This window comes from Chiloscyllium punctatum, chromosome 42, assembly GCF_047496795.1.
Source record: "Chiloscyllium punctatum isolate Juve2018m chromosome 42, sChiPun1.3, whole genome shotgun sequence".
Taxonomy (NCBI): domain Eukaryota; kingdom Metazoa; phylum Chordata; class Chondrichthyes; order Orectolobiformes; family Hemiscylliidae; genus Chiloscyllium; species Chiloscyllium punctatum.
In genome coordinates, this window is record NC_092780.1 from 7,133,214 (window position 1) to 7,147,005 (window position 13,792).

The 13,792-nt window shown below is 45.7% G+C and overlaps 1 protein-coding gene across 19 annotated transcripts in view; it reads right to left on the bottom strand.

The window, feature by feature from the left end:
* srcin1a (SRC kinase signaling inhibitor 1a) overlaps positions 1 to 13,792 on the bottom strand; it is a 525,004-nt gene that overhangs the window by 339,506 nt on the left and 171,706 nt on the right. For 16 of the 19 annotated variants that reach the window (XM_072561312.1, XM_072561313.1, XM_072561305.1 and 13 more), the window contains one exon: positions 5,222 to 5,296. The exons of the other annotated variants lie outside the window; for them this stretch is intronic. In XM_072561312.1, coding sequence (XP_072417413.1) covers positions 5,222 to 5,296 — 75 coding nt within the window. The remainder of the gene's footprint in view (positions 1 to 5,221; positions 5,297 to 13,792) is intronic. 19 annotated transcript variants of the gene reach the window in all.

Below are 13,792 nucleotides of genomic sequence, written 5' to 3' on the forward strand. Positions count from 1 at the left end.
CTTCTCTAAAGGATATTAGTGAACCAGATGGGCTTTTCCAACAGTTGGCAATAATTGATGGTTATCATTAAACTCTTCTAACCAGATATTTATTCAAATCAAATTCCACCATCTGCCATGTGACCATTGCTTCCCCTTTTAAAATTAGTGCAAAAGATTGTGGAAACCCAATTTGTGCAAAACTCAATTTATCCTCTGATCTGTGATCTTCTGTGCTGGTTACATCAGGAGAATTATACTCAAAATGGATAAATGCAACAGAGCACAAATCTGAGGCCTATCAACATTCTGTGGTATTCTCTGTCTTGCACATACCTGTGAGTCTATGAGTTTGAGTGGCCCTCAGGTGAACTGAGCACAAAATCCAGGCTGACACTCTCATTGCAATGCTAAGAGAATACTCCAGCATTGGAGGGTGCTGTCTCTTGGATGGTGAGTTAAACTGAACTTGCCACCTGTCATCTCAGTGTCAGCATTTTGAAACACAGCAGGGAAAGTCTCCCTGGCAATCTGGTGAAAAGTGACCTTACACACACACACACACACACACACACACACACACACACACACACACACACACACACACACCAGCATCACATTTGATCTGACCATGAATTAATTGATATTTGTGGGAGCTTGCTGTGTGCAAGTTTGCTGCCCAATTTCCTGCATTGGCTATTATTCAAGAAGATTGGCTGAAATTCTCATTGGGAGAGAGTGAGGACTGCAGATGTTGGAGAACCAGAGTCGAAAAGGGCGACGCTGGAAAAGCACAGCAGGTCAGGCAGCATCCGAGAAGTAGGAGAGTCAATGTTTCGGGCATAAGCATTCCTGATGTGCATTCCCAGCGCTAGCCTTTTTGACTCTGAAAATCTCATTGGGTGATTTGGGTTCCCAAAAGTGGAAATATAATATGAAGACAAAGAGGATAATAAGCTAATGGGGTTAAAGTTAAAAGATTGGGTGTTTGAGTGGGAGAAGGCCAAGGGGAGTGCAAACAACAGCAGAGATTAGTCGGGCTGAATGGCTTCTTTCTGTGCTGAGTTGTCTTTATTTGCTTTGCACGATATAACCAGGCCTCTAGCTTTCTGTAAGTTACTTATTGAGAAGGAAGGTATTATTTAATAGGCTCTTCTGGTGAAGGAAACTTACCACTGGGAGAATTTAAAGCCTTTTCTTATTTTCTCACATTAACCCTCAGCCTGCCAGCAACATGAAAGAAAATTCCCATTTAAGAAAAAGGTTTCAGTAACTTTGTCCCTTATTCCCTTATTCACTCATTCAGAGTCAAGTAATGCATCAATTTCAGAATTCTCAACCTCAAATCTCTCTTTATCTCCACTCCTCCATATTTTTGTAACTTTCACCAATCGTGTTTAACTTCCAGTGATGTCTGTGATTCCCCCAGATCTTGTCCCCTTGACCAGCATCAATTTCTAACTGTGGATGTGCTTTCAGCAGTTCAGTCTGAGCTCTGAAATTCCCTCTCTTAGCCATTCCACATCCTCGTCTCCCTTTCCTTATGTCAGACGCTCCTTACAAGCTGAAACCAACACAGACACTGCAGGAGAAACTCAGCAGGTCTGGCAAAATCTGTGGAGAGAGAAACAGTTATGTTTTCAACTCTGGTATGATCTTCATAACATTTAAGAAGTATTTAAATGTACATTTGTGATAGCGAGTTTTGAGAAGATTTGTAGCTCAGGTTGAGGTTCTGGACGTAGGTTTGCTCGCTGAGCTGAAAGGTTCATTTCCAGACGTTTCGTCACCCTACTAGGTAACATCTGGAGATGAACATTCTAGCTCAGCGAGCAAACCTAAATCCAGTACACTTGTGATGCCAAGACACACAAGGCTAAAGGCCAAGTGTTAGAAAATTGAATTAAAGGCGTTAACCTTTTTCTGTACTGTTGACTTCTAAGATTCTCTTCTTCAGATCTGAAAAGTTTTTGAAAATAAAAATATTTCTGACAGAGGCAGAGACAGACTTAAGTGGGCAGGCAATATCGAGTCTCAGTGCATAGAATCCCTACAGTGTAGAAACAGGTCATTTGGCCCAACAAGTCCACACTGACCCTCTGAAGAGCAACCCACCCAGACCCAGTCTCCTACCCTACCACTCCACATTTACCCTTGACTAATGCACCTGACCTACACGTCCCTGAACACTATGGGCAATTTAGCATGGCCAATTTACCTAACCTGCACTTCTTTGGATTAAAAGACAAAAGAATTGTTCCTGGTGGTGAATGAACTTCAGTTGGAATCTGTGTGGTGTAAAGTGGAGCCTGAGAGACAGTCGCTAACAAAGGAGATGTGGCTGCAAAATTGATTTTTAGCAAATACTTTATCTTGCGCCAGGAGCTTCTTAAAATCAACCTTTCTTATGTTTCCCTATCTGGCTCGGTATTGCATTTTGCCTGATTACATTTCTGAAGCACTTTGGGACATTTTGCTCTGATAAAGGTGTCATTGTTGTGACCACAAGCCCACGGGGTACTTTGTCACGTGAGCGCACAGCTCAGGTAGCAGTATAGGCAGGATATTGGACTACAGAAGGAATCACGGCCAGACAACGGGCTGCTCTCAGTCATGTGATCAACAGATGGAAAGGCCTTCATATTGAGTCCAACACCTTTAAATTGTGAACAATTCTTCCCTTTCTTTTAGTTTGTTATCATGTCCTCCCCCCGCCTCTCCCCGCCACCCCCCATCACCCACCACCCCATCCCACTTACTATCCTTTCAAATCGGGGAGGAGATACACCAGTATTTTGCCATTCTCACATTCTGATCACTTAATCTGAACTATCATCATCTTTTCTTCACCAGCCCCCTACACCCACTACACCGCCCAACCCCACCCCCCCCACCCTAACCATCCCCACCACACACAAACATATACACACCCACATACATACATACACAACCACACAAGCATAAATGCTGTACTCTCCCCACTTCAACTCTGATGAAGAGTCATCTAGACTCGAACCGTTAGCTTGCTCTCTCTTCATGGAGGCTGCCTGACCCGCCGTGATAGAACATAGAACATAGAACATAGAAAAATACAGTGCAGTACAGGCCCTTCGGCCCTCGATGTTGCACTGACCGAAGCCTACCTAACCTACACTAGCCCAATAACCTCCATATGCTTATCCAATGCCCGTTTGAATGACCATAAAGAGGGAGAGTCTACCACTGCTACTGGCAGGGCATTCCATGAACTCACAACCCGCTGAGTAAAGAATCTGCCCCTAACATCTGTCCTATACCAACCTCCCCTTAATTTAAAGCTGTGTCCCCTAGTAACAGTTGACCCCATACGCGGAAAAAGGTTCTCACTGTCAACCCTATCTAAACCCCTAATCATCTTGTACACCTCTATCAAATCTCCCCTAAACCTTCTTTTCTCCAATGACAACAGTCCCAAGTGCCTCAGCCTTTCCTCATACGATCTTCCTACCATGCCAGGCAACATCCTGGTAAACCTCCTCTGCACCCGTTCCAGTGCCTCCACATCCTTCCTATAGTATGGCAACCAAAACTGTACACAATACTCCAGATAAGGCCACACCAGAGTCTTATACAACTGCAACATGACCTCAAGACTCCGGAACTCACTTCCTCTACCAATAAATCCCAGTACGCCATATGCCTTCTTCACAGCACTATTTACCTGGGTGGCAACTTTCAGAGATCTGTGTACATGGACACCAAGATCCCTCTGCTCATCGACACTACCAAGTAGCCTACCATTAGCCCAGTAATTCATCTTCTTATTACTCCTACCAAAGTGAATGACTTCACACTTAGCTACATTGAACTCCATTTGCCACCTTTCTGCCCAGCTCTGCAACTTATCTATATCCCGCTGTAACCTGCCACATCCTTCTTCGCTGTCCACCACTCCACCGACTTTCGTATCATCTGCAAACTTGCTCACCCAGCCGTCAAGCCCCTCCTCCAGGTCATTTATAAAAATGACAAACAGCAATGGTCCCAAAACAGATCCTTGCGGAACACCGCTAGTAACTGCACTCCAAAATGAACCTTTACCATCAACTACTACCCTCTGTCTCCTTCCAGCCAGCCAATTCCTAATCCAAACCTCTAATGCACCCTCAATGCCATACCTCCGTAATTTTTGCAGTAGCCTACCATGGGGTACCTTATCGAACGCCTTGCTAAAATCCATATACACCACATCTACTGCTTTACCCTCGTCCACTTCCTTAGTCACCTTCTCAAAGAACTCAATAAGGTTTGTGAGGCACGAACTGCCCTTCACAAAACCATGCTGACTATCCTTGATCACATTATTCCTATCCAGATGTTCATCAATCCTATCCCTTACAATCCTCTCTAAGACTTTGCCCACAACAGAAGTGAGACTCACTGGCCTAAAGCATTTGTTGTTTTCAGATGGAAAGGGTTTCCTGGCTGTCTAATAAGCATTGGGCGAAAGTGAGGACTGCAGATGCTAGAGATTAGAGTCAAGAATGTGATGCTGGAAAAGCACAGCAGGTCAGGCAGCATCCGAGAAGCAGGAGAATCGATGTTTTGCCAAAAGCCTTTCTTATCCAGCTAATCCTGGGAACTATGCTTCTTCAGAAGAAAACAAAAATCACATTATTCATGGACAATCTAGATACATGTCTTATCCACAGCCAATAGGAAAGATAGAGGTTTATAAATGCTCGGGCCACAATTCATCACGTGGTGTTTGCTTATACATTATGGTGTATGTTTGAAGCTTTTAATTCTCATTATTGCAACATTCCTCCTCTGCATCTTACTGACTTCCCCTCACCTATCGGTGTCCCAGGACTCCCACCTCCCCTCCCTTTCCCTAACCCAACGTTTGTGGCTCTCCGGTCAGCGGTTTGTTCCCAGATTCTGCTCCATTCCTGATGTATCATCCCTCACCATACCACAATGTTCCACCATCCTGTTACCGGGTGGAGCCAAGGAGCGAAGGAGGCGGATTTTTGATTTGCGGAAGTTGTCATTGAACAACTGTTACCATGGTGACACGGCGGAAGCAGCACATCGGATTGGAACCTGCTTGATAAAAAGAAATTCTCCATTTCTTTCAGATCTCGCTTGCCAAATGCACAAAGTAACCCCTTCAAAATAAAGAGATAAAGAGAAACAGAGAGAGACACAAAGAGAGAGAGAGGATGCAGTGGATTGAGATCCCCTCCAGATTGAGAAATACCTTGTGTAACAGGTGGGTGGTTATAGGTGGTTTTGTACTTGTATGATCCAAGTTTCAGAGGAGTCATGGAGAAATCTATGGAAGACAGAAAAAGGTATGAAATTTATTACACCCAAAACATGAACTCAAAGCAGAAGAAAATATGGAAGATGGCGTCCAAAAATGACAGAATTAGTGGTGACGTTGAGGGGAGGTGGGGAAGCCTCTGCCCAAATTTGCCACCCACCTCCCCTTCTGTTTGGTAGAATAGCTGGGTGAGTCAAAGTGGAGAAAGCTCCGGAAGGTCATGACCCATTGGCACTTGATGCACCGACTTTGCCTGGCCTGGTTCTGCACTCTGCCTTCCCCTTCCTAGATGCCCCGCGACAAGTTATAAAGACAACAAGTTGGTATGACTCACTGCCATCTCAAATTACCACTCGGTTACCATTGGCAAATACAGGCAAACCATATGGATTTATCACTCAAGGAATTCTCACAGCACAGCCTCAGTCATGAGGCTTTCTCACATCAAACCTCCGTAATGTTTGAACACACGTTCCCTTTGCCGCTATCTCTGCATCGAAACTGAAGCTTCAGACTATGGCTAAGATCAGATGCAAAATTTGGAGACTGTCATCAAATACAAAGCTTAGAATGGATTTCACGGCTACTTTAGTCTCAGAAACAAAACATGTAGCAGATTGCAAAACTAAGTTCATGTCAGATACAGCATTTGGAATGGGTCAATGTACTGGGACTGGAATTTTCTCATCCTGAATCAGGATATATTGGAGGTGAGACATCCTGCCATTCCCAACTCTGCTTATTTTCTTGCGGTTGCCGGACTGTGAGGGATGGGGGTTGGGGGTTGGGAATGTGAATTTGAGGTGTGCAGAGGTCTCAAAGGATTGTAGCAGGAGGAGGTTTCAGAGCGAGAGAGAGATAGAGAGAAAGAGAGAGAGAAAGCATATGGACGAAGCCTATTGATCAATTTGAAAATGAGGATGGAACTATCAAAATATGAGGCATTGCTGGATTGAGGGCCAATGTAATGAGTGTGCAGACAGTTAATGGGTGAATGGACTCAGTGCAATGAGCAGATGGACACAATAGAACTCAGAATGAAGGAGACCCTCAGGATCTCTCCTCTGTAGGTAAACAAGAGGGTAAGGGGTTGGGTTTGGCTAATAGGCAGGTATGTTGATCAACCTCAGATATAACTGAAGTAGAATCCTGACCCTGGGAAATGAGAATTACATGTGCAGCTTTTCAATAACGAGCAAACACTGAGGGGTCGGGGTGATATCATTGGAACGTGGTAACAATGTGCACCCCGCTCAGTTCTACCCCTCTCCTGACTCCAGCAGGACCAGATGGCTACATTGCAGCAGATCTAGTGTTCCAACATTTTGTCGGCAAGCTACTCCACTTCAAGGGCATCACAGTGGAACTCCAACCAAGCTGACACACAGAGCAAGGATCACCACACGGTAAACAGAAACAAAACCACCAATTCAGTTCCCTCATCTCTAAAACTGTATTGATGAAATCACAGAATCATTTCAAACGGAAGATGACCTTGCACTTGAGGAGATCACAAAGCTCAGAGCAGCCAGTCAAGTGCACAAGAGCAAGATCCAACAGCAGCAACAAAACCACGCATCAGGTAATTTGAATTTTTTTTAGCGGTTGGGAGTTAAACCTTGGTCAGGAAACTGGGGAAGGATCCCCTGCTCTTCACTTTGCGTCATTGACCCTTTCAAATCCCCTTGAGAGGTTGGATGGAGCTTTGCTTCAATTGCCTTCCCAACGCTGGCATGTGTGGCAGTGCAGCACTATCTCCCCACGGAGCTGAGCTTTAAACCTGGAGTCAGCAGCTTGGAAAGTGGTGTGGGATCATTCCCAACACAGAGTGGCACATTGACCAGGGAACATTCCGGGATGCATTTCCACTGCCAACAGCGCTGCAAACACAGTCAGGAGCCTTGTCTCCCCATCCCTCCAATGATTGGCATTTCTTGAGGAACAATACACAGAAAGGGGTGATACACTGGGGGGGGGGGGGCGAGGTAGGTCGAGAAGAGTGGAGGGAACAGGAGGTAGGAGGTGAAGGTGGAGGAGTGGGGTTGCTGGTTGATAGCGTTAACTGAGCAAACAATCATCAGGAACCTGGCAAATCTGTTTGCTAGGCCAAAAACCAAACTGACATTGGAGCAATTGAGGACACACAAGCTCCAGGACGGGTGAAGTTGTTGAATATTCAGCAGGGGAAGGATCACTGCAGCGACTATTTGAGAAAACTGAGTTCTGAAAAACACGAGGGGAGATTAGAGAACAGGGTTCAATCCCAGGAGACTGACAAATTACTGAGCGTGTTACTGAGCTAAAGAGCCACAGACATGGGTGCTCAGTCAGGGAGGAATGAACATTTAAGGTGAAGTCCATAGAACCAAGAAACAGTATCCAGAGTCATCCTTGTCAAATAGAAATTCATTAAAGCTGCAAGTCAGGCACCGTTGTGTTAATTGGCAACAATATTTTTTATTAATATTGCCTCCTTCTATTTCAGGATTAGAAAGTAACTTTAAAAGGTGTGGAGTTCCACTTGTCAGTCACACTGCCAATCAATCACCACTGTCTCTGTGCTTTTGTGCAAATGTCCAATACCAAATCCCTGGGCTCAGAGACTTGTGGAGGTTGATGTCTGGGACTAAGAGGAAGCAGGAAGCAAGTCTCAGGCAGTTGGTGAGGCCAGGAGCTGGGACTCACTCACATGAGGTCAGGCCAGGGGGCAGTGAGACTGGGATGGGCTCAGTGGGATGGGTTGAGCCAAGTGTTTATTGTGATTCAGTTGCATGGTCTGGCCTACACATGACTCCAGACCCACAGCAATGTGGTTGACTCCTAACTGCCCTAGGGCACTAAATGCTGGCATGGCCTATGAAGCCCACACCCCACAAATGAATAAACAAAAGTCACACAGAGCTATTGGATATGACACTGATGTTGTTATCTAAACATAACATAAATGATTGGTATAGATTCTGTTTATTGAAGACCTTGCTATACTTACGGCTAAAGCATTCAGTCAAGCAATTGCCAGGCACAGCCTGTGCCTAGAAAGCTGCACAGCAGACAGCGTGGGGCTCATGTGCTAATATCCTGGTACTTGGCTCATTTATATTTTGACTCTCAAGGGGACATCACTCCAAAAGTGATAATGCAACAGAATTGCATTCAAATGAACTCCAGTCCTGTTTCCATGACCCATTTAGTCATCAGTCATGAGACCAAACAGGTCTTAGGGACTGGAGGAGGTCAGAGGTTTTCACTAATTGAAGTGAAAACTCTGAATCATAGAATCCAGTACAAAGCTTTTAATTTGACAGAGACATGTAGGTCACCTTGAGAAGCCTGTTTACAGTACAGTGACTGGCAGCAGTCACTTTGATGGTGAGCGATGGGAAGAATTACACAACCAAAGCAGCTCTGTTTCCAGCACTGAACTAGATCAGGGAGAGTTGAACATTAGACAAGTGTATGTCTAACAGCAAGTAGCACACAGCCTCACTTCAGGGTGCCGAATGTTTTAATAGGAAGCTGGGAGGTCTATAGTGCCCTAACCACTTGTATTCCATCTCCTGAGGCTATCCTCTTTACGCAACCTTGACCTTCATCATTTTACTTTCTCCTTTTGCTTTTTGGTTGCTTTTATGCCTTAGGTTTCCTGAGAGGAAAGGGCCAATTAGCTGACTCCAGTGAGGCAGTCTCTCTCACTCTCTCTATCTATCTCTCTCCTGTGCTTCTTCTGAAACCTCTGCCATTTCACCCGAGCTGCAAATGCATGACAAGTTTAGAAATAACTCCAGACGGCATGGCCTCCTTCCACTACCTTGGTCTCCTTTTATTTTGCTTGATTTCTTTAAACATTGACTCAGGGAGACAGTGGGGGTTGGTGCGGTGTTGACACTGCTAATCATGAAAATGTGAGTTTGAGTCCCGCAAATGACAATTCAATTAAAAAATCCAAGAGTATCAATAATGTCTTCGAAGGAAGAAAACCTACTATCCTTGCCTTGCCTGGTCTTCATGTACATCCGTGACCTGTATTCATGTGGTCGATTCTTAAATAAAGAGGATAATGCTGGTAATATGCAATAGGTCAGGCTTGTTACAGCTTCTACCTTTGTGGTTGACCATTAGCAATACAGTTTCATTTAAACAGTTAGTTGAGGAAGAACCCAACTTCACTAAAACCTGCTCTGGGCAACACTTTTGCTATATTTGTTCATGGAATGTGGGCTTCACAGGCACTTATTGACCATCCTTAGTTACCCTTGAGAAGGTGGTAGTGAGCTGCCCTCTTAAGGACCTTGAGGTGCTTTTAGGAGGGAGTTCCAGGACAGACCCAGCAGCAAGAAGGGAATGACCGATATGTCTCCGAGGCAGGATGCTGAGTGGCTTGGAGAGGAACTTTCAGGGCACGATGTTCCCAGACATGTTATCCCTCTAGATGGTAGTGGATTCATGTTTGTATGGTGTTGCTGAACAGTACATGCAATGAATACGGTCTGTACCTTTGACACCCACAGCTCGAGAGCGGATGTTAATTTGTTTTAATGGCTAGAGTTCCAAGAACACACAAAGATGGAGAAATGAAAGCAGCAAAGAAATAAGTCCAGGCTTTAAATCCCACACAGGTCATGGCTCCTTGTCATTGTGACAGGTGGATCAGCTGGTTATAGGCCTGATCTTCACTCTGTGCCAAGGTATCAGTGATGGCAGTAACCAGAGTCTACCTGACAGCTTCTTGTTGGAGGTGGTTGGGCTGTGGGTGTGGTGGGGGTGATGTGGGTGTGGGTGTGTGGCTTTGGTGGGGGTGATGTGTGTGTGGTGGGGTATGGGTGTGGCGGGGATGGTGGGGGTATGGGTGTGCCATGGTGGTGGGGTTGATGGGGTGTTGGTATGCTGGGGGTGATGTGGGTGTAACTGGGAGGTGTGGGTGCATTGGGGGTGGTGGGAGTGTGGTGTGGTGGATGTGGTGGGGGTATGGCATGGTGGGTGTGGTGGGGGTGATGTGGATGTGGTGGGGGTGTGGCATGGTGGGTGTGGTGGGGCTGATGTGGGTGTGGTGTGGTGGGGGTGTGACATGGTGGGTGTGGTGGGGGTGTGGCGTGGTGGGTGTAGTGGAGGTGATATGGGTGTGGCATCGTGGGTGTGGTGGGGGTGATGTGGGTGTGGGTGCGGTGGGGGTGTGGCGTCGTGGGTGTGGTGGGGGTGATGTGGATGTGGGTATGGTGGGGGTGTGGCGTGTCGGGTGTGGAGGGGGTGATGGGGGTGTTAGTATGGTGGGGGTGATGTCGGTGTGGGTGTGGGTGGGAGTGTGGGGTGATGGGGTGGTGGGGATGATAATGGGTGGTGTGGGCATTGTGGGAGTGGTGGATGTGATGGGCGTGGTGCAGGTAATGGGGTTTGTGGGGGTGGTGAGGGTGCAGTAGGTGATGGTGTTGTGGGCGTGGTGGGGGTCATGGTTGTAGTAGGTGTGGTGTGGGTAATGGGGTTGGTGGGGGTGTGGGTGCAATGGGGGTGGTGGGAGCAATGAGAGTGGTGGAGGTGTGGGCATGCTGGGGGTAATGGGGGTAATGGGGGTGGTTGCGGTGTGGGCGTGGTGTGGGTAGTGGGTGTGGTGGGCGTTGTGTAGGTAATTGGTGTGGTGGGGTGGGTGGGTGTGATGGGGATGTTGGGGGTGTGGGTGTAATGGGAGTAATGGGGGTGATTGGGGTGGTAGGGATAATGGGTTTTGTGGGGTTGGTTAGTGTAATGGGGGTGTTGGGGATAGACCTCTCTGTTGGTCAGGAAACACTTTTGCCTTATTTATTCTAAAAATGTCCCCCTCATACCATCTCTGATTGATCATCCCCTTTCATCATCTCTGCTCTACAGAAGAACAATATGGCACCTCTGGTCTCTCCCTCATCCTTGATATTATTCGTTCAACAACATAATCTCCTCAGTAACCGGAGGCAAGTGAAAGTGAAAGGCAGAAGGTTTAGAGGGCTATTGAGCAAGAGGTATATCACCGAAAGTGTGGTGGGGGTCTGGAATGCACTCCGTGGAAATGCAGTGAGATAGGAAACATCATAACCTTTAAAAAGTACTTGGATGAGCACTTGAACATTTAAGGCTATGGATCTAGTGTGGAAAAGGGGGATTGATGAAGGTAGTAATGTATTTTTGGCAGTACAGACTCAATCAACCAAAGAACCTCTTCTGTACTAAATGATTCTGTGGTTTTGATAGAGTTAATGTTTTACATATTTTACACTAGCCCCATCCATATTACTGACATCACATCCAGTCTGCAGGTGACAATAGGCATTTTACTATAGAGTTTGGAGGAAGCAGATGGATCTGTACGAGCTCCCTAAAGTCCTAGTAATAATGCCTGGCCAAATATGGTATGTATTGCAATCAACGGGGGTTCAGTTAGCTGGACAGGTAGTTTGTGATTGAGACTGTGGTGCTGGAAAAGCACAGCAGGTCAGGCAGCATCCGAGGAACAGGAGAGTCAACGTTGCAGGCAAAAACCCTTCATCAGGAATAGTTTGCTGTGATGCAGAATTGATGCCAACAGTGTGGGTTCAATTCCTGCACCAACTGAGGTTATCATGAAGGACCCTCCTTCTCAACCTCATCTGAGGCATGGTGACCCTCAGGTTAAACAACCACCAGTCGTCTCTCTCTCTCTCTCTCTCTCTCTCCAATGAGAGAGTAGACCTTTGGGATTATGGTGACCTCACCATGCAATACACCTTCTGGTTATCTAAGAACAGCCCCTTTTGTGGAGATGGTGGTGTATCCTGTAACACTAATCTCTAGATAGGCCCATGGCAAAGAAGGTATGGTAGCAGCAAACTACCCCAAGCAACCTTTACCCAGCACCATGTGCCAATGGAGGTGGCAAATACCACGAGCTGCTAGCAATAGTCATTTGGAAAGCTACCAAACCATTCTGGTAACTCTGACGGCAGCCTCCCCCAAGATTTAACCAGCCCTTCTAAAGTGAGATTCCCAAAATTGGACACAATTCCCCAACTCAGGCTGAATCAGTTATTTCTAAAGTTCAGCATAACTTTCTGTTTTTTGTGATCTAAGAATTAGAAAAGAATTTAAAAATCTCTTCCCAATGTACCTTGCTACTCCCTGAGTTCATTAACATTTAAAAGTGAGGGAGCAGTGAGGAGAGGTCAGTGCGTCTGATGTTGAATAAATTTACAGTTAATAGTTTGATTGATCCCAGTGGAGAAAAACATCAAAGTAATTTCAGTCAAAGCCCAGGCTCAAGAATGTTTGGTCCAGGTTTGTAGTGAAATATTAAAAAGCTTTCTCCTTAGATTCGGAAAGGTGATTGAAACAAAGCCAATTCAACACTGGCCACCAGATATTTCTTTCTGTATTAATTAGCCAGGCTGAATTATGTCAGGTGCATAAATTGGCACTTAAACTATTTCGAAGTGTTAAAAATACAAAAGCTCCAAGGATTTACTCTGTAAAATAAGAAAATGAAGGGCATGCAAAGCCTTGGGAAATCTGGGACACTGTTACTTGAAGACTGTGCAAAACAGAGCCATGCAGATCCAAACGACCCCAAGGTTAATACCTAGTGAATAAAAGCTTGCATTTAAGTACCACCTTTACCACAGGGATCTGTCCAATGTTTCTTCATAGTAGTCGTCTCAGAATCAATGTCATACGCAGCCATGTACATATTAGGATGAGTGATCAAATGCTTGGTTAAAAAGGTAAATACTAAGTAGCAACTTTACTGAGTACAGCAGTAAAGAGAAATGGAGAAATTTTGGGAAGAATGCTCAGTGCTTAGAGGCCAGAGTTTGAAGGTACAACTGCCAATGTTGAAGCATTAGGATTTGAAAATACGTTAGAGGCCTGACCTAGAGCAATGTGAAATTCCTGGAGGATCATTAGGCCGGAGAGATCAAGGAAGGCAATGCCACAGGGGAATTAGAACACAAAGAAAGAGTTTTGAAATTTGGGATGTTGTTGGGCCAGGGGACTACAGTCAGTGAATGCGAGTTTGATGTGAGCCTGGATAAAGACAGCAGGATTTTGAATGAGTTGAACTTTACAGAAATTGCAAAATAGAAAGCCAGTCGGGAGAATAACAGAATACTCCATTATTGCTGAGTTAGCTGAGCTCAAATCTGGAAGGAATTAAGGGTTGTTTTAGATGGCCTCAGTGCCATGAACCTGCCTGGCTTGCTGTGTTCTTCCAGCCTCCTGTCTGTCTACCTTGGACCAAGGGCAGCAATATTAACCAGGATTTCCCTCAGGACCACCCTGCCAAAGGTGCAGCAATTCCTTAACACTGCCCGTTTAACACTGTAGCTTTGCCACAATACAGACCCTCTGATAATACAACACTGCCTCAGTACTGACACTCTGATAATACAACACTGTCAAAACTGATCCTCTGACAGTGCGGCACTCTCTCAGTACAGACCCCAACACTCCTTCAGTACTAACCCTCTGGTTATACAACAATCTGTCAAAACTGACCCTCCAACAGTG